Genomic DNA, 19,756 nt, shown 5'->3' on the forward strand with positions numbered 1-19,756 from the left:
TTGTCGTCTGCCGATCTTCAGGAGGGGATTTGTCTTCAGCCCTTGGTTTTTTGTTGGAGCTGGAGGGTGGGGAGATCAGCTCCAGTCCCTTTACTGATGCGTCGAATATCCTCCTAGCAGCTTCGATGTCGGCATTGACTGTGACTACTCGTCCTCTCTTCGTATAGAACTTCATCTTCAAGTGAACGGTTGAGGGGACGGCAGTGAGTTCGGCCAAAGTGGGGCGCCCGATGATGCAGTTGTAGAGGGTCTTGCAGTCTATCACCAAGAACCGTGTCTTGATTTGCCTGGAAGCTTCCCCCTCCCCGAAGGAGACGAGCAGTTCGACGTAACCCCACGGCTTCGTGGTTGTCCCGTTGAATCCTTGGAGGTCGGATCCCACGTAAGGAGTGAGATGTGAGTCGTCCAGCTGTAGGGTTTGGAAGAGGTGGGAGTACATGATGTCGACCGAGCTTCCCTCGTCGACCAGGACCCGTCGGACGTCGAAGTTCGCCATCCTCGCTCGCACGAGCAGTGGGATTGTGGCGTTCGGAGCGCCGCCGGGTAGCTCCTCCAAGTAGAAAGTGATCGGTTCTGACCTCCCTTTGAACCTCCTCAGGGTCGGGGTCAGGTCCGTGGTGGCGCTGATCAACTCGTCGAACTTCCTTTTCACGGAGCCGATTGTGAGGGAGCCAGGGTCCCCGCCGTTGGATATCAGCATTGCTGTCGGGAACCCTTCCCAGACGCTAAGGGCAGATGTCACTCCGACCGAGGGTATGAAGTCTTCTGGTAGGGTGACGGATAATGCCACCTGCATCGGCCTGGCATTCGGTGAGTTGCCCTCGTCGGAGCTCTGACGGTCCTTCCTTCTGGGAGGGTCTCCTCTCTTTGTGTACTTAGAAAGGTGACCCTCTTTGATCAGTGTCTCGATGGCGTCCTTCAGGTGTATGCACTCGTCCGTCAGGTGCCCGTGGCTCTTGTGATACTTGCAGTATTTGGACTTGTCGGTCCTCGGCCGGGAGGGATTCGGCTTCGGGGGCCTGATGTTGGAGTTTCTGAACTCGGCGTTTATGCACTCGGCCAGGATCTTCTCCCGTGAAACTTTCAAGGGGGTATAGTCGTTGAAGCGCCCTGCTGGCCCTCTGCGCTCCTTTGTGTCGCGGGACCTGTCGTCCCTCTTTCTTTCGTTGGCTCGGGGCGCGGCGGCCGGGTCTTGGCTTGAGCTCCGAGTAACGCCATTTCCCCTTGATGCTTTGACTGCGGCCGCTTCGCCTTCCTCGAAGGAGATGAAAGCCTGCGCCCTTTTCAAGATGGCGTTCATAGATCGCATTTTTTCGATCTTTATCGCTTTCCTGAATTCGCTGCCGGGGAGGAGCCCTCGCTCGAGGAGATACCTTTTCATGTAGTCGGTTGTCTCCACTTGGACGACCTCCTTGTTGAATCTGTCGAGGTAGTCTCGGAGAGGCTCGTTGGTCCCTTGGACTACAGCTTCGAGGTTTGCCTCTGATTTCGGTTGACGGCGGGAAGCAGTGAAGTGACTCAGAAAGAGTTCCTTGAGCTCGGCCCAAGACTTGATGGAGTTGGGGGGGAGATTCCTGTACCAGGTCATTGCCCCCTTCCGGAGCGTGGTCGGGAAGATCCGACATTTGATGGAGCCTTGGACGACGTGATACTCCATGACGGCCTCCAGGTTCCTGATGTGGTCGTCGGGATCTGTAGTCCCGTCGTATGCATCCAAAGTCGGGGGTTTTTCCATTCCTCGGGGAAGGCGGGCCCTTCTAATGCTTTCAGACAAGGGGCTGCGGAATTCCTCCTCGTTGCTGGCGCTCGGAGAGATCGAGCGTGTGTTACGCCAGGCGGGTTCCTCGTTGCGAGGTTTCCTCCCTTTCCTGGCGAGCCTTCTTTCCTCTCTGTCGGGAGAAGGGCTCTCTTCCTCTGCGGGCTCAGGCCTCCGATTTTTCCTGCTTTTTCGCAGACGGGAGCGCGAGTAGGACCTTTGGCGGCGGGATCTTTTCGGTGGAGACCGAGAGGAGGATGGTGAGCGTCGGCGAGTCCTCCTAGGCGGGGAGCGCGAAGAGGAGGAACGCGATCGACGGTGCCTCCGCGGGGGAGAACGATGACGATGCCTCTTCTCCAGTTTCTCGATCCGTTCGCCTTGGACTCGGATGAGGCGGTTGGTCCGCTGCAGCTCTTTGAGTATGACGAGGGTTGAGGGGTCGGTTTCCCCACGGGCATCCGTAGCATCCCGAGTTTGCCGATGGTGAGTTCTCGGTCTCTCACGGGAACGGGTGGAGGAGGAGGCAGTCTGCCCGTCCCCGTGGTCAGTCTCGTGTTGGACGCGAGTCAGCGGTTGTTCAGGCTGGGTTTGGATCAACTCGGCGTTCCGATCGTTCCGAGCTGTGTCCTCTCCGTTGTTCTGAGGCTGGAGTTGCTCGGGCTCATCATTTTGAGCCTGCTCGACGTGTTGAGGTGGTGGTCTTCTGACGGATTGGGGGGTCTCATGACCTGTCCTCCCATTCCTTTCAGCAGAGTGTCGTCGACCTCCCCGTCGATGCAGGGCCTGGCTGGATTCCTCGATCATGTCCGTAAGACGGAAAGGATCGGGGGTCGGGACGAGGACAGTGTTGTTGTTGTTGCCGGCCATGACGATCGAAGGATGGATTAGCTTTGATCTTTGTTTCTTTAAAGAAGGGGAAGCTTGTTCCCACAGACGGCGCCACTGATCGTACCTGATCAGAAGAATCGTCAAGGCCTGCTCGGATGCTGGTCTTCGTGAAGTGAGAGGGGGGTGTACCTGCAAGGTACTCCGATGCCAAAGTGAGTAGATGAGCAAAGGAGAGCAAGTACTAGCTAAGGTTAGAAGAGAATTGAATACCTGACCCTCTAGTTAAAGAGGGTATTTATAGCCCCCAGCGCTGGGCCATGATCTCGCTATTGGGTTGGATTCCCAAGCCCAACTAGGAGACTGCCAGGTTTCCTGAGCGGAAATATCGGAGGTGCGTGCATGCCCTCTGTCCTGGTTAGCCGCTCCGAAGTTCAAGGGAGACGCGGTCTTTTAGGAGCCACGTGGAATCCGTGTTGCTCGGAGGGCTGGATATGAAGGAGCCCTGCGCGGAGCAAGGTCCTCGGCAACGAAGGTGTTCGCGGGGTCGTTAGTGCCGAGCATGTCGGTGTCTTATGCTCGGGGATATAGGGCAGCTGAGCATGTCTAAGGTGGGCATCTTACCTGCGTAGGAGGGCCGTAGAGGAACGTGGGCCTCTGAGGTTTATTGGGCCGAAAATCATAGTGGGCCTAACCTTGGCCCAGTCCAGAACAATTACTTTAATCTTTTGAAAGGAAAATGAGATAAAACCTCCGCAAAACAACAAAAGCATCAAATGTTGAGATTATAACATCCAACTCTCTAATTTAACATCAATAAAACATAAATGAAAAGGAAATAATGTTTTCCCCTCCTAGTGTTACAAAATCAGAACAACATAATCTAAAACATAAAACAACTAAAGAAGAATAGCCTCTCGCCATCCTCCAGCTCTAAACAGCTACTCGGTTACCTGCTTATATGTACTCCAAAGAGGAACACATACCAAAACAACAACAAAGGGGTGAGAATATATTCAAATAATAGTGGTGGATAAACAATCAAAGTAGATTACTACATGACAGTTCACGCATATGTCAACTATGCACCACAACAACAAGTATCCATACTTCACTCATATCACATCATATGCATTTATTTTTGCAATGTGACTCACATCACATCAACGACACATAAGCATGTGGTACCGATCTCAACAAATGGTTCTTATCATGAATCGGATTCCATCTGCCGAACCCTTGAGCCCCACACTAAGCTCCAAGCCCCATACCGAGCTGGGGCAAGTCACAAGTCCCCTCACCAAGACTTATAACCTGTCTATTTCACCATCAACAACATCAACATAGAACATGCTTAAGGGCACAACCTTCCATTAATTATGAGGAAAATCTCTTGGCCATGAGAGTACATCGAGGATCGGGGAACACCAGACCTAGCCGACCATCAGAGAGAGATGTTGGTTGGCATAAAGAATAAGGAGATCACATACCCCGATCCAGATTTGATGTTTATACTCCCCTAAACACTTCATAGGAAAAAATTTGGAAAGAATGTGTGAGCATAAAGTTCAAAGAAGTCGGGATCAGGAACCTGTATCTAGTTAGAGAATCTTCTTGGATAGATAAGACAAGTACTATTGTTTTCACAAAAGTCACAATTATAACACGAATTATTGCATCCAACTGAAGGATGCAATTGAAGAAATGATTAAGAAAGGACAATTGATTGAGGACACCAGGAACAACAAGAGAGGCTATGAAAACACCCCAAAGAAGATTATAAAATATTTTGATTGATATGTACTCTATGGCATTGTAACAGAAAATGAAGAGTAATCGGGAGATCTCAAGGTGAGCTGTGTTCAATCAAATATATTCCACCTTTTTTTCTTCTTATTTCCAAATCTCTAAGATAAGTACTTATTTGATTTTGATTTTAGATTTAGCCTATTCTAATTTATTTAGCTTTCTTTAAGATATCTCAGTAGTTGATTTTATAACCATTCAATAACTATCTATCTAATCCTGTTGGACATTCAAATGAACCATAATAAATTAAGTTGATAGAATTCATTAACACAATATAAATATTCATGGTTAGACTGCAAGAGTATCCTTTCATTAACTCCGTAACTTTTTTTTACAATCACTCTATACATTTTTTTCAGGGAAGTTATTTTTTATTGTTAAATAATGAGATTTTCATTAGGAACCTACTCTAACAACATCCAACATTTAACTGAGATCTTTGGCAATGCCAATAATTCTTTCATCATTTCCATCTTTTCCTGGTTATTCAAGGAAGATGAACTGCATATTATCATGCTCTCCAACGACGTGGAAATCAACAGTAAATGTTTTACAAACCGCAACTCATATCTATGTCCTCTATAATTTTTAATAGTGCTGATTTTAAACTGTAAAGAAAGGCCTTCTGGTAAAATACATGGGAACCACAAAAGATGAAAAACATGTGTAGTTAACGACATATCTAGGAGAAAACTTTCAAGTATAGGGCAATTTTCCAGGACAGAAATTATAAAAGACCAGTTAATATTTCTTCCAAACATGATCTCCAAATGAGTTAAATTGGAAAGCACAGGAACGGCATCAAACGTCTGCAACAGCAATGAAAAAGACAACATAAAGAAAATATTTCTTAAACTAAATTAAAGATAAATAACAAAAAAGAAAAAGAAATACATACCTCTTCTAACCGAAGAAACTTAACATTAGATAAGACTTCCAAATCAACACCATAACGAGAGACATTAGTAACATCCGCCCTTATCAAATTAGTTAATTTTTTAACCTCTTCATCTAACTCATCTGACCTAGATGAGATTGATATATCTTTCATTTCCAAATCTTCAAGAACTGGACAAGCATTAAGAATTTCCACAATATGCCCATCGTCAATAAATTGAACACTTTTCAAGTGTAGAGTTCTAAGTGAGGGAAGGTTAGCGGGTATAAAGTGATTCACACTTACACCTTTTAGCTTTAGAACAACAAGAGTACTAGAACAGAAAACGCAAGAATTGACACTCGTCTTCGGAGTATCATACATGTGAACGTCAATGTGCTTCACTCCACGTTCTGCTGCAGCGGTTAACCATGTCAAGACATTGTGTTCAAGCATAGAGTTATCATGATATTCATGACAACGTAGGCGAAAGCTTTTGATGGGTTGGAGCACACTTCTTTCGTAAATAGTTACATTCACCATATTAATAAAGCTAAAATATGGTTCTTCTTTTCTGAAAAATCTTTGATCATCGAAGTCGAGATTGGGACTAGGATATAGAAACCATAGTGGCCTCCACCTCTTAGAAAGTACACGAGTTGCAAAAGCATCTTCAGATGGGAGAAATGAAATAATGTGACCGAGGATTTCATCTGGCAACTTACTAATCCTGTCATTCTGCATCTCTGGAATCTGCATTACGAACAGTCTTGTAGATGGAGTACTTAAAGAATTTGTTTCTATTGCTTTCTCGGGTAAGAATTGAAGGTAAAGGATGATATGCTATCAAATGCATTATGATTATTTATGAAGGAAGGACCTTTCATTTTCCATACGTTTTCATGTGTTAAATTGAATTGAATGTGAGTGGCTATACTTAGTGTTTTTGTTTTTTTCAAGTTCTTTTTTATTTCCAACAAAGAGTGGAAAATTATGATTAAATTAATCATATCTCTAAACTAAATTACTAAATTATAAAACAATTTACGGTAAAAAAAAAAAAATTAATAGGTAAAGAACTGACATTCATCAATGTAATCGTATGGAAAATAGTACTAATATTAATAACACTATTTAATTTTGCTAATAATGTAATGCTAATAATCTATATATTTACATTATAAACTAAGGATAAAATTAACATTTGCCCCAAAGGCACTAGTTAACAAACTTAAAAATAGAAAATTTGTATTGGTAAACGTATTAAATATCAACTTTTAATTAAAACAATACACAATTTTTAAGAATTTTTTTTTACATTTAACTCTTAATATGTATTCTTAGAGCACAATATGCCCTAAAAACACATATTAGCATTACCCATAAACTAATCCCAAAATCTTCGTTAAATTTAATGCCTATTTAATGCTGGCTCCTTGTGTGTTTTGATTTGTGCAATATTTAGGGCAAATATTCTGTGGTTAAAGTTTAAACCCTAAAATTTAGGATAAAGAATAAAATCTTAAACCTACAAAAAAAAATTAAGTTTTAGAAAAAGAGGGGACTCGTTTCGGTTGCCTGAATGCCTACGTACCTCTTTATTGGAGGATCAGAGCCAACGTAGTTTGAATGTTTATTGGTGTTTTTTAGGGGATTATATGATTTATTGATTATTTGATTATTGAGGTGTTTTGAAGTGTACGCAGTTTGTAGTTCGTGGTTATCGTAGATCGAGTTATTAAAATAAAGTTATATTTTTTGCATATAATCCCTTTTTTGTATTTTTGTATTAAATAATTAATTAATGCTTTAGTTGAATTAGAATAATTAAGTTGTATTTCGAAAGTTTTGGCCGGTAGGATTAAAAGAGTTTGGCACTCTATCGTTTCTTCTTGCCAAAGCGCTTTTGTTCCGGGATGCCAATTGCTAGATGGGGTTCTTGTGGTGAACGAATTGGTTGATTTCTCCACAAAGGAAGGGAGGGATTGTCTTCTCTTTAAAGTGGATTTTGAAAAGGCGTATGATAAGGTGAGTTGGAACTTCCTTAAATTTATGTTGGAAAGGATGGGATTTGGGGATGTTTGGATGAAATGGATGGATGTCTTAATCTTCACTAGCAAAATGTCGGTTCTCGTTAATGGTAGTCCCACAAAAGAGTTTGTGGTGGAACGGGATCTTCGGCAAGGTGATCCCTTATCTCCTTTCCTATTTGTGATTGTAGCGGAAGGCCTTAAAGTTATGGTTAACAAGGCGGTGGAAATGGGGATTTTGTTGGTTGTAACGTTAAAGGCAAATGTTTTGTAGATGTGCTTCAATTTTCGGATGACACTTTATTGGTTGGAGATGGTAGTTAGAAGCACTTATGGGCCATTAAAGCAGTGTTGAGAGGATTCGAGATGGTGTCGGGTCTTGGAATTAATTTCAATAAGAGTAAGCTTATTGGTATAAATATTAATTATAAGTTTCTTTCTTGTAAAAGGGAGGAAAAGGAGTTTACTTTTCTTGGTATTCGTATTGGTTCTAATCCTAAAAGGATAAATTTTTGGAACCCTTTGGTGGATAATATTAGGAAGCGTTTGCGTACGTGGAAAGGGAGGTGGCTTAGTTTTGGGGGAAGAATTACTCTCTTGAAATCGGTGTTAGGTAGTTTACCCATTTTCACCATCTCATTTTATTTGGCTCCTAAAAAGGTGATTCGGGAGATTAATAGAATTCAAAGTAATTTTCTTTGGGGGGTGCGGAGGAGAAGAAAAGTATTTATTGGGTGTGTTGGGATGTTGTTTGCACTCCGATGGATAAAGGAGGTTTAGGCATAAAGAGTTTAGAAGACTTTAATTTGACTCTTCTTAGTAAGTGGAAGTGGAGAATTTTGGAGGAGTCAAATTCTATTTGGTATAGGATGCTTAAAGCTCGTTACGTGGATATAAAGCTTAGGATGATTATTGAAGGAGGAAAGATTGATAAGTATAGTTCGAAATTGGTTTGGTGGTCGAATATTTTGTCCTGGGAGAAAAGAATTCCTGGGGACCTTTGTGCCAACAACGTTTCTTTCCGTATTGGTGATGGTTATTCTACTTCTTTTTGGCATTCATTTTGGTTAGAGGAGGGCTCTTTAAAGTTGTTATTTTCGTCTCTTTTTGCTATCTCTTTTTTACAGGATGTTTCAGTTGCTTGCATGGGAGCTTGGGATGGTGATGTGTGGGTGTGGAATGACTTGGGGATACCTTTAGTCCCGGAGGGTTTGGAAGACAATTTGATCGCTTTGAGGGCTTTGTTGGATCTTCACCGGCTTGTTGCGGTTTCTTCGTCGGATAATGGCTTGAGAGACCGTGTGGGTTGGCGTCCGTTGGGACATGATTCTTTTTTCGTCTCTTCTTGCTATGACATCATTCGTAAGGGAGTCTTGTTTTTCGGCCCTCCTAATCGCTATGATTTTGTTACTTCTCTTCTATGGAAGGGAGACATTCCTCTAAAAGTCAAAGCGTTTGGATGGAGATGTTTCAAGTATAGGATTGCAACAAAGGATTCATTATTGTCTCGAGGTATTTTATCTTCTACCTCTATTTAGAATCTCCCTATCATCTTTTCTTGGGTTGCCGAAAGGTGGATGAGGTTTGGAAGGAAATGGCTTTTTGGATTGGTTTGTCTAATTATAAAGGGGTGGATTTTAAGGAGAGTTTTTGGATTTGGTTTTCTTTTTGTAAATCCAAGAAAGTTAGCAAAAGAAAGATGGGGTGTATTTGGATGGCTATTATTTGGAGTATTTGGCTTGTTTGGAGCGGCATTATTTTCAAGAATTCGGTGTGGAATATCCGTGATGTCGTTTGGAGTTGTAAAGCGCTCTTATGGAGGTGGTCTTTTATTGGGAATATTCCCCATACCAATTGTAACTTTTATGAGTTTGACAAAAACCTTTTGTATTACTTAAGTTAGGTTTCAGCTGGTGGGTAATTTTCCTTCCGTGGCTTTGCCTGTGATTTTTGTAATCTCGTTCCGTGAACTTTTGTTCTCTTTAATGAAACTTGCTTTAAAAAAAAATTTGTATATGTAGCTCAACGGTTAGTGGAATTTTTCAGCTTACCATGGACAAAGGTTCGTTCCTTGAAACTTGGTTTTTTATGCTTTTAAAAATGAATTCGTTTAGTTATTATAATAAAGTTTTAAATCACCTTAAAAAGATATTTCGTTACTGTTAGCTGAAGATTTCGTTTTGCAAATATGATCCTTCGAAGGGTGAAGACTCGAAGGAGGATGGTTCCTGATGACCGTCTTTGAAGGTAAAATGGCTCCTGATGGCCATGTTTCGAGGATGAAGAATTTTTAAGTCATAACGGAGATAGTGAATGCTGAAGCTAGTAGGAGTGTATACCTTCGAGACTTAGACAAATTTTACGGAATATGTTAAGTACTGATGCTTAGTGTATTTCCGTGGTATTTTAATGTTAAGTTATATTGCCACGCGTCGAAGGAGGATTCAGGCGGGAGGATTTGAAATTCGAAGAAGTTTTCATAACTGTTCAGAGACAGATGGCTTTCCGAGGATTCTCATGAGAAACGTGGCATTAGATTAGCGTAGGACCGTTAAGGTCGAAACTAGTATAAATAAGGGTTCTAATGTTAGGATTCAGTGTGTTAATTTTGTACAAATCACTCACATATTACTCAAGTATCAAGTGTTAAGAGAAAGAGTTCGCTGAGAAATGTACGTATGACACCACCACCATTTTAATACATGTGTATTTTCCTTTATTTTCAAGTATCTTTCGATATTATTGCATTTCATTTACTTCTTGCCATTTACATTCCTGCATTCTTTATTTTCATGTTATTTATCTTTGAAGTATTTAACATTTCTGCACTTTAAGATTCTTGCACTTTTACAGTTTTTGTCCTATGTTTTATCTTGACTTACTTTTCGTTGGAATTATATTTAAGCGTATAACTAAGTGATTGCTAACCTTTATTATTTCGATTGAGTAATTCTTATTTCAAGACAAATCATAAACATGGATCGAATAACAATCTTTTTGACTATGTCCTAGGATCAATCTAGTTGATCCTGCGAGTAACCAAATCATATTTATTATAGTTTGGAAGACTAGCGGTTGTTTACCGGAAATCACCGTAAACAGTTACGCAGTGAACTAAAGAAAATATTTGTTGTTTTATATTTTTTTATTATATATAATATTAGTTTTATTAACCTTATTGATTTTATTTATTTAATATAAATTTTAGCTAATATTTACTTTTATTATTTAATGTTTAAAGATTTATTATACGATTAAAATATTTATTATTAAAATTTTTAGTTTAAGAAATATCATATAATTATTAGTGGATTGATCTTATAGATATATTATTAAATAATTTTAGAATAAGATATTAAAAAATCAAATATTAATGTTATTTTTAATTAATTTTTATGTAACTCTAACAACAACTAAAATTTTTATCTTTATATAATTAATACTAACAACTTTCACACTCTTAATATTTAAAAACGAAAAAGTCGTAGATAAACTTAATTTAAATTATTTATATTTTGTTATGAAAAATATAAATTTATACTGCCACTATTTAAATTGTATTGAAGTGACATATAAGAAAAAGTTAGTGTACTATGGCAGCAAAAGATGAAAAAAAAAGAGAAAAAAAGTATTGAAGTGACATATAAAAAAAATTAGTGTACTATGGCAGCAAAAGATGAAAATAGTGTACTATTATATCACATTGCTTGTTAGACACAAGTGAACAATTTTCTTACAAAATAATGTTCATAATTCTCTTTGAAAAATAGTAAATTAAAAATATTAAAAAAATCAAATAATATTTAATCATTTATGACATACACAAATGTCATTAATTATTTTTCTAACTATAAACAGATAAAAAAGGAAATAAGATATCATTGATTATTATTGCATACACAAAATGTATATTCTTCTTTCCATTATATATTTTTGTAAATATATAATGTATCTATCTTTTCTTTAAAATATGAATTTAATTTAAGTTTTAAAAAATTTAAATTTTTTTATCCTCGTTTTATACAAGATATAATTTCATATAACATCACTCTTCATCAATAATATAAAATTGTTGATGAACAAAATTCTTAATATTTAAAATAAAAAATTCTATATAAAATATTTTTAAAATTTATCTATTTGATTAAAACAAAATAAAATTTCTACTTTATTAAAAAAAAATCAAATTCACGTGATCATCTTTTCATAATTCAACATAATCACTAATTATCAAATAAAAAACATAAATGCTAATAATAACATTAAATTGTTGTTGTTATTTCCTTTTTGACATAAAAATCAAATAACAATTAGTACACATTGATAGTTGTATCGTACAAACCAAAAATGTTGGAGGTAAATATTTCCTTCAAAAGTTGCAAAAAGTTAGCACGGTAACTAAGTTGAAATAGTAGGATTGTACTAAGTAAAGTAGTGTTTGGCATAGTTGTACAAACTAAACTTGCAACTTAAAAATATAATTAGTGTATGAATGAATAAACATTTGTTTTAGAAAAGTCTACATAATATGAATGAATAGACATTTGCTTTAGAAAAGTCTACATAATATGAATGAATAGACATTTGCTTTAGGAAAATCTACATTCTACTGTGGTGTATATGGAAAGATAAAAATTTGGCTTTACAATGCACTCTTGCAACACTTATATCGATGATCAATGTTGACAAATCATTGTATCTTTTACAAAAGTTTGGCTTACCCATGCACTCCGGCAAAACTCCTATCAGAAAGATGACTTTACAAAATTTATGTCAATAAGTAAATTTATATCAAGTGAAATAAATAAAAAACTTAATAAAACATTAAAATAAATAAATAAGTTTAAATAGAAAGCAAGGGAAAATAAACCATATTTAATATCAGAATCATGCATATGATTTTTTTCAAGTAAAAGCTTTTATCCCAGATGAAGAGATTCTAAAAATTTAATCGTGTTTTATAAAAAAACTATAATCACGCTTTTATATTCACAAAATATTTTATAAAATTTTTAAGCATTATCATTAAATCAAAACATATTAAGGCTATATATGAAGATTTATTCATCTTGATCATATCGTTCCTTTTTATTGCATATATAATTTTTATTTTTGCGAATTTTTTTTACGTGTTTTTATATAGAGTTTATACACTTACATTGCGACAAATCTTATATTTTTCCAACCTTCTACGATTTGAGATGTATTGGCCGACCTCTAACTCATAACTTAATTGGACACGTAAGATATATTCTATTAAAAATAAATATATTATAACTCTATTTAATCCATGATGATAATAATAATAATAATAATAATAATAATAATAATAATAATAATAATAATAATAATAATAATAATAATAATAATAATAATAATAATATTGTGAAATCAAATTTAATTTATTTATAAAAAAAATATGGTTGGATGCGCGGACTATCATCGAGTAAAAACAATTCTATATAACAACCCGTTAGTCTAATTTAACCCTAAAACACGAATTAGGGTTTTAACAGTTTGAAAAGTGTTCATAATCGTCAAAAAGCAATGGAAGATAGGATTAGTTCCCTTTCAGATGAAGTTATATTTCACATTCTTTCATTCCTCCCAACCAAACTCGCTGCCACAACAAGCACTCTCTCCAAAAGATGGAACCCGCTATGGCTCTCCCTTCTCACTCTCAATTTCGACGCCCAAAACTTCTCAAACTTCAACTCCTTGCGCAATTCCATGTCCTCCGTATTTCTCTCACGAGACATCACTTTACCCGTCCAATCCTTCCACCTCAGATGTTCAAACGCTTCAACAAGCCACTCACATGATATAAACCGTTTCGTTTACGCAGTTTCGTAGAGAAGAATCCAAAACCTCAATCTTGAACTGTCCCTCCAGGTTAACTTACCTCCTAGCATTTTCAGTTGCAGGACCCTTGTTGTTCTTCATTTGAAAAACGTTAAAGTAAATGACCTTTCTAAACTGGTTGTTAATTTTCCTCTCCTGAAAACTCTCCGTTTATCTTTCATTGTTTTCGAAACTATGGAAGATCTCTTTATTCTTCTAAATAAATGTCCCATTCTCGAGGAAGTGCACGCAGAATATTTAAATCTAAACAATCTGGATATTTCATTTGCTCAAAAGGCAGTAAAGAAAAGATTTCCATATTTCCCAAATCTAATTAGAGCAAGCATTACCAACGCGTCTTTTTATACGAAGCATTCCATCGCTTTGATTTGCCGGCTATCGGTTCAGGTTCTTCGTATAGAACTGGTAAGATTATTTATTATTGTTATTTAGAGATTATTGCTTCACCGATGATATTGTTCTATGATAAAAGAAATTAGGGCTGATTGATTTCTAACTTTTGTGAATGACAACAGGACTTACCACTTAGCAGCTACAATCGTTATCCGTTTTGCAATTTAACCTGCATGGAGCTGATCCTTAAGCTTAATCATTGTGACAAATGGTTGTGGTTGCTAGAATTGCTGAAACATTGTCCCAAACTTCAAAGTCTTATTATTTACGAGGTTTTGTATTTACCAATCTCTCTTGATTTTACTTCACTACTTTTTACCTATTATATCTTATGAAATCTTATGAAAAGTACGTGAATTTTATGCAGGACTATTGGAATAATGGAGAGGATGTTGTTGATAATTGGACGGATCCAAAAATGGCTCCAAACTGTCTTTCAACACAGCTAAATTTATACAGAATGTGGGCTTCAATTTGCTAAATTTATTTTGCAGAACTCGAAGGTAATGAACAGAATGTCAATCAAGAGTGCTTCTTCCGTAAGTGAAAATGTTAAGCACCAAATGTTAAAGAAATTAGCTTCTGCGACAAGAGCCTCGGCAACATGTAAACTTTTAATAGATTGATAAAAGATGATTATGATATTTGTATTTGGTTTTAAAAACATTGCCAATGTTTAATTTTGAATCATTTATTGTTTTAACTATATTGACTTTTTATGTAGTACTTAATTGTTGTGGATATGGACTTGTGTGAAGGATTAATGGATATCAAAATTAGAGTAGTACTAGAACACAACCATAACATGCTTTTAATGGAAAACAACAGGCTTCATATCGTGTTAGGCTGGTCTATTGATGATATATTATGATTTGGACAATGGATTTAGTGTTGGGTGCAAGTCATTTGAGATTGAAATTATTCTAATATTGTTGGGGAGTAACTATCTTATTTTGAAAGGCCTTTGTGGGTGCAGTGCAGTGTTGGTTTGAGTGTTTGTCCTAAATTGGGAAGCTTGAGATGGAAAATGGATATTAGTTTAGTTGTTGTATCTTTTTTTTTTTTTAAAGTTGTATGGTGGACAATGGTTGATTTACAATTTGGAATTTAGGTATTATCTAGGTATTTTAACAAGGTCTTTTTACAGTTTTGGTTTTTAGTTTAGGAGCTGTTCGATTTAATACCACAATGTTATTATAATTAAGTTTTTTAATAACATTTTTACATGAATCAAAAATAAGTCGTTAATCTAATTATTATAGTAAGAAATAATCAAATATAATTTAGTTAAAGAAATAAACTCGTTTCTTTCTCTTTAGAAAAATCTTTGTATGTATTATCATCATTTTCCTCTAATTTTGTAGTTTTGAAAGAAGAGACTTTCAACGAAGTGTCATGTTTATCTTCTCTTACTTTCATTTTTTTTAGTATTGACTTTTTTTTTAATAGGCTAGATATCTATTAAGCCGAGTAGAAGGCTGCTCAACCGTAGAAACAAAACGGAAAACCTCTACCTCCCAAAATAAAGGAAAGGAAGAGTATTCCAAGTATAAAAATCACAACTTGATAATAAAGGATTATACGTCGATAACCAAATCCACAACCTAAATATAATAGCTGACATACAATCATCTAAATACTCCATATTAAAACTAACCAAATAACAGCAGCTACTTTCCTCTTCAATGCATCCTTAATCTTTTCAATAAAGAAGAAAAAAGACTTGAATTTCTCTAAATTTATCTCTTCAAAAGGTTCTAACCAAATCAACACCCTACACCAAATGCTATCCGCAAAAGAACATAATCCAAAGATGAGTATTGACTTTACTTGTTGCGAGTCTTTCCAATTCATTATCACATGTAAGTTTTTCAAACATTAATGTTGATATGTCCAAAGTTTTTAAATCATGTAATTCTCTAATGGTGGTTACTTTAATTTGTAATTCTCAGCATAAAGTTTTCGGTTTCACAATGTTTCATATAAAATACATTACTCCAAAAAACACATTTAACCTTAGACTCGAAGGGAGTTTTGTTAAAAATTAGTGGAGAGAGAGATGATTTTTTTTTGTGCAAGCAAGATATTATATATGGGAGAACTAAAGGTTCTCCAACCTGTTTACACGAGGAAACGGGCATAACCCGACAAAAAAGAAAATTACCATCCAATTAAAACTACGAGAGAAATAATAGCGGATCTTTACTAAACTCGTAAAAGGAGTAATTGGAATGGGTAATTTTCCCGCAAAAAGACCACTTCCACACCAACATCTTTATGTTCCATACCGTATCATTGAAGTTCCACCTCTCCTCCCAAAAACACACCTCGTTCCTTTACCTACCCATAAAGCAATCTCACACCAATTGTTCTTTAGCACTCTACACCCAAAAAAATAATGGTTCCTATTCTCTACTTCATAATGAAAAAAAATGCATTTTAATTTATCAAGAGGTATAGAAATACCTCTAATAACCAAAAGATCCTTCGTCGGAAGAAGGTCGAGAAGGAGTCTCCAACCAAAAGCCTTAATTTTGAACGGTACCTCTGATTTCCATAAGAACTTGAAAGCATCGTCAAAAATATTGGGAGGACCAAACGGGATTAAAGTTTCGGCATAGTACTGTTTACGGTGATTTCCGATAAACAACCGCTAGTCTTCCAAACTATAAAATATACTTTAGTTACTCGCAGGATCGACTAAATTGATCCTAGGACATAGTCAAACAATTGTCTTTTGATATAACTTGGTTCATATTTGTTGGTTCTTGCTTCGAAAACTTGTTTGTGATGTGATCATATGACTACTCATGTGAAACAAAACTTGTTATACACGTTAATATAACTTCGACAAAGAAACATAGAAAGCGTGTAAATTGCAGAAATATAAAGTGCAAGAATATAAAGTGCAAGAATGTTAAATGTAGAAATGTAAAATGCTTCGAATGAAAGTTAAACAAAAGATAAAGGAATTGAAAAGATACTTGAATAAAGAAAGATACAAAAGTATTTAAAATAGTGTTGGTGTCATACGTACATTTCTCAGCGAAAACTCGTTCTTAACACTTGGTACTTGAGTAATTTGTGAGTGATTTGTACAAAATGAACACCCGGAATCCTAACATTAAGACCCTTATTTATACTATTTTCGACCCTAACGGTCCTACACTAATATGATGCCACGTTGCTCACATGCATACGCTTTGAATCCCTGGGATGCCATTTGTCCTTGTTCGGTTACACGGACTATTTCGAAATTCAAATCCTCTCGCCTGAATCCTCTTTCGATACGTGGCAACGTGATCAAAACCTAGAATGCTACGGAAACGCGCCAAGCTTCAGTACTCTTTGTGTTTCGTAAAAAATGCTTAAGTCTTAGAGACAATTTATTTGGAACTAACTTCAATCTTCATCATCTTCACTTCAACTTAAACAACATCCTCGAAACATGGCCATCAGTAGCCATTTTTAATCTCAGAAATGGTCATCAGTAACCATCCTTCTTCGAACTCTAACTCTTCAAAGAATATTTTCTTCCAATGAAATCTCCAGCTAACAAATTGCCCCCAATAAATGCTTGTTTCGATGGTACGAGAGAAATAGGCGTTTCTTGTCAAGATGAGATTTCGTTTTACTCATTTTTTAAAGTTCCAAGATACTTAATTACCGTCATAATTATTTATGACTCATCTCTCAAAACGTCTTGTCATTTTCAAAAACGTCTCTTCAAAACGTATACTCCCACGTTTTGTCATTACTTGTGATCATTGCTCCTATATACTAGGAGTAAGCTAACATCTGTTCGACCGCCGTTGGATTAAATCACCGGTTTCCGCGTGTCTTTTGACCTTTATTCAAAAAGATTTGAAAAAGGATTTTACTAAACCTTTAAATACTTACCCTTTTGCCTTCACATAACTTCACCCTTCATCTTTCTGCAACCATCTTAGAAAAAAGAAATCTTCTTTGATTTAACCTAATTTCTTGAAGCAAATACATCTATGGCGTCTTCTTCAAACATTCTTCAACCTGTTCAAAAGATTCAACATCCCACACAGATTGGAAACCAACAATGTATTCCAGACCCAAATGCAGCAGAAATCCGTGCTATCTACGCTTCTCAGGTAATTATTCTCTTTGAACTTTCTGGGAAAACTCACGCCTTCATGGGTCCTTTACCTGGAGGAAATAACCCTTCTTTAGGTAAGTGTTTTCCCACTTATTATAAAACTAGGCCATTGCTCAGTAAGAACCAAATAGATGAAGAGGGTAACCCAATCTCAGCCAAAAATACCCAGATAGATGTTGATTCGACCGAAACCAATGTAGCTCTAGAGAAAATTAGGTTAAATTATGCAACCAACTTCCTAAAAGTCTTCAGGTCAATCCCTTTAGCGAAGGATCCTGACCTATATTACGCTTGGCTGGATAAAGTAGAAAGCCAAAAGGCTTCATTTTGGAAGAAACTAGGGATTTATGATCTAATTCAACTTCCAAAACGGGCTTAGAATATAATCAAACCATGTTAGTAGCTGATCGGTCACCAATTTCACTTATACTCCGCAAATTATTTGGTAAAAATCAGTCATTTTGGTAACACTGTGAATGGTTTGTTCTTTGTTTTAAGTAGTTATTTCATGTTTTGTTAATCTAATTGTTAGTGGTAATTTTTAGTAGAATAGTTACTTTTGATCACTTTGTTGGTAGTTATTGGTTATTTCAGGTGTAAGGAAGAATCGACGAAAAAATGGGACGAGAACAGAAGAAAACAAAGCAAAAAATGCAAAGAAAGTAGCTGACGCGGGCGCCAGTGTCGTGGGACACGGCCATGTCAGCTAGAAAAAGGAAAAAAATGCTGTTGGGAGCATACAGAGGCTGACACGGGCGCCAGTGTCGTGGGACACGGCCGTGTCAGCTGAAACATGGAAAATAGGCCTTTTGAAGAGAAAACAGAGGCTGACACGGGCTCCAGTGTCGTGGGACACGGCCGTGTCAGCTGTTGCGGCCAGAATTTGTTTTTTAGCTGTTTCACTATTTCAAGTCTCATTAAGGGCGTTTTCGACTTTTTACATGAATGGAATGTAACCTAACACTACTTAGACCTAGTTTGAGAGTTTGTTGGATTATCTTGGAACATATTGAAGAATTTTGACGGTGAAGAAGAGAAGCTAACAAGGGTTTCGGAGAACGGAGGTTTTCAACGGCAATCGCAATTGAAGATCAAAGCTTTCCCTAATTTTTGTAATGTCTATCATCTTTATTTTTAATTCTTCGAATATTACTATGAGTTGCTAAACCCCCCATTGCTAGGGGGGTGTCCCTGAATTGCCATTGTTATGAACCTTATTTTCATCAATTTATGTTATTAAAGTTTTATGAGTTTATCTTTATTGTGCAAAATTCTTAATGCCTTTTCTATCGGACAAATAGTTTTCGGATTCACGGTTGAGGTTTAGGTCGGACAAACCAACTCAACGCAATTTGCACAATAATACTTCGGTAAAATTGCTTAGGAATGAGGATTTAACCGTAGTAACCGTTTAATTCTTGATATTCATTATTATAGCACTTGTTGTTATCTGTAATAGCTAAGGAATTAGGATTATAGATAAACACCAAAGGTTTTCCGTTAAGGAATTAAGGAAAATAACTCTTGAGATTCGGTAGTAGCTCATTATGACTATATTTCATAAATTGGGGAATAAAGTTCATTGCACGGCAATTTAAACACCTAACCTAGCATACTTTCTCATATTTTCAAGAACCGTTATTTTACTTTTTCTTTCATTAGTTATAATTAATATCATTTCTCTACAAACAAACAAATCCCATGATATTTTGTTCAATTGAATAAATGTGAAACTTATATTTTCTACGCAGTCCGCGAGTTCGATACTGGGTATAAACTTATTTTTAAAACTACATCGATGAAAAATAGTACACTTGCTAATTTTCCGATCAGTAGCATCAGTATCTTTTTGGGATGCGTCTCATAACACCTTCCATCTTCCTTGTGGAATGATCACCCCTACCCTCTTTGATATAGCCGCTATCACAGGGCTTCGACCAATTGGGGAAGTTTTTGATCCCAACTTCATGGATACTGACACCATCCAATTCAATGAAGTGAAAGTCACCTACACTGCTTTTATCCAGAGGTATCATGTCAAAACATCTACTGAAGTTACAGACGAAGAACACATT

General features: G+C 36.8%; 2 protein-coding genes across 2 annotated transcripts; one reads left to right on the forward strand and one right to left on the reverse strand.

The window, feature by feature from the left end:
- Positions 1–4,794: 4,794 nt before the first annotated feature.
- Positions 4,795–6,026, reverse strand: LOC131613884 (putative F-box/LRR-repeat protein At3g42770). Its single transcript, XM_058885522.1, has 2 exons — positions 5,289–6,026; positions 4,795–5,199 (listed from the first exon to the last, which is right to left on the reverse strand). The coding sequence occupies exons 1-2, from the start codon at positions 6,024–6,026 to the stop codon at positions 4,795–4,797; spliced, it is 1,143 nt and encodes a 380-aa protein (XP_058741505.1).
- Positions 6,027–13,333: 7,307 nt separating this feature from the next.
- LOC131613885 (uncharacterized) lies at positions 13,334–14,033 on the forward strand. Its single transcript, XM_058885523.1, has 3 exons — positions 13,334–13,564; positions 13,675–13,824; positions 13,920–14,033. The coding sequence occupies exons 1-3, from the start codon at positions 13,334–13,336 to the stop codon at positions 14,031–14,033; spliced, it is 495 nt and encodes a 164-aa protein (XP_058741506.1).
- The last annotated feature ends 5,723 nt before the right edge of the window (positions 14,034–19,756 follow it).

This window comes from Vicia villosa, linkage group LG6, assembly GCF_029867415.1.
Source record: "Vicia villosa cultivar HV-30 ecotype Madison, WI linkage group LG6, Vvil1.0, whole genome shotgun sequence".
Classification (NCBI taxonomy): domain Eukaryota; kingdom Viridiplantae; phylum Streptophyta; class Magnoliopsida; order Fabales; family Fabaceae; genus Vicia; species Vicia villosa.